General features: G+C 38.3%; 1 protein-coding gene across 1 annotated transcript; it reads left to right on the forward strand.

Moving 5' to 3' along the window:
• The first annotated feature begins 355 nt into the window (after positions 1-355).
• Positions 356-724, forward strand: LOC149139181 (toll/interleukin-1 receptor-like protein). Its single transcript, XM_089450628.1, has one exon. The coding sequence runs from the start codon at positions 356-358 to the stop codon at positions 722-724; it is 369 nt and encodes a 122-aa protein (XP_089306754.1).
• Positions 725-992: the final 268 nt, after the last annotated feature.

The raw sequence follows: 992 nt of genomic DNA on the forward strand, positions 1-992 counted from the left end.
TTTTGTTTTCTAACACGTCTACTTGATACTATTCTAAGTATAGTGAGCAAGCTAGCTAGTAGCTGGGACCCCTCGAATGTCATTTTAAAATCAACATCAATGTCCGCGCTCAGGAACAAGTAAACGTCAATATCTGTAGGCGTAAAAACTGTGGGCTACAGGTTTATATACGTAGTCAAAAACCTAATTTAAAACCAAAAGAAACTGAAGATTTCAAACCAAAAAAAGCAAACTTAACAATAAGACAAACGCCGGAAAAAGGCTCATGCATGCCATATAGCACGTCATGTCATTGCAGTTTTCATGCATCTGAGGTGCAGTTTTCGGCCTTCGTCCATCGGTTTATCCGATTGCGATGGCAGGAGACGCAGTCAGAGAAACTATGACGTGTTTCTCATGCGATGTGAGAAGAGGGTTTTTCGATCATCTGTATCACGCCCTCACCACCGCAGGCTTCACTGTCTTCCTTGACACCTACGATCTCCAGAGGGCAGAGGACATCTCCTTAGGCTTACAGCGCGCAATTGAGAACAGTCGTATTATGATTCCCATATTCTCCACCAATTACGCAGAATCTGCATGGTGCCTCAGATTCTCCATCAATTACGCAGAATCTGAGTGGTGCCTCAAGGACGTGTCTCTTATCGCACGCCAAATACAGGAGAAGGGCAAGAAGGGGTCGACCATCAACGTCCCTCTGGTTTACAATGTCAGTCCCTCGTAGAATAAATAAAAAAGGATAGGTGAAAACAAATACAATACTTATCGTGTGACTCACAGCCAAGCACTTTTGAAGAAGGATAAATAAAATAGATAGGATAAAGAAAATGAAGAGAAAGACAAAAGATATTAAATTAGTTTAATAAAAAGACAAAACAAAAGTAAAAATAACTAATAACTTTTTAATTTATAAAATAATAGTGAGAAACCAATGACTTTATAGACTTTATTTTTTAAAAACCTAAAATTAAACTAAAATCATTTAAATATAC

Source organism: Pinus tabuliformis, chromosome X (assembly GCF_031772625.1).
Source record: "Pinus tabuliformis cultivar Carrire ecotype Pingquan chromosome X, CPIR1, whole genome shotgun sequence".
Classification (NCBI taxonomy): Eukaryota; Viridiplantae; Streptophyta; class Pinopsida; order Pinales; family Pinaceae; genus Pinus; species Pinus tabuliformis.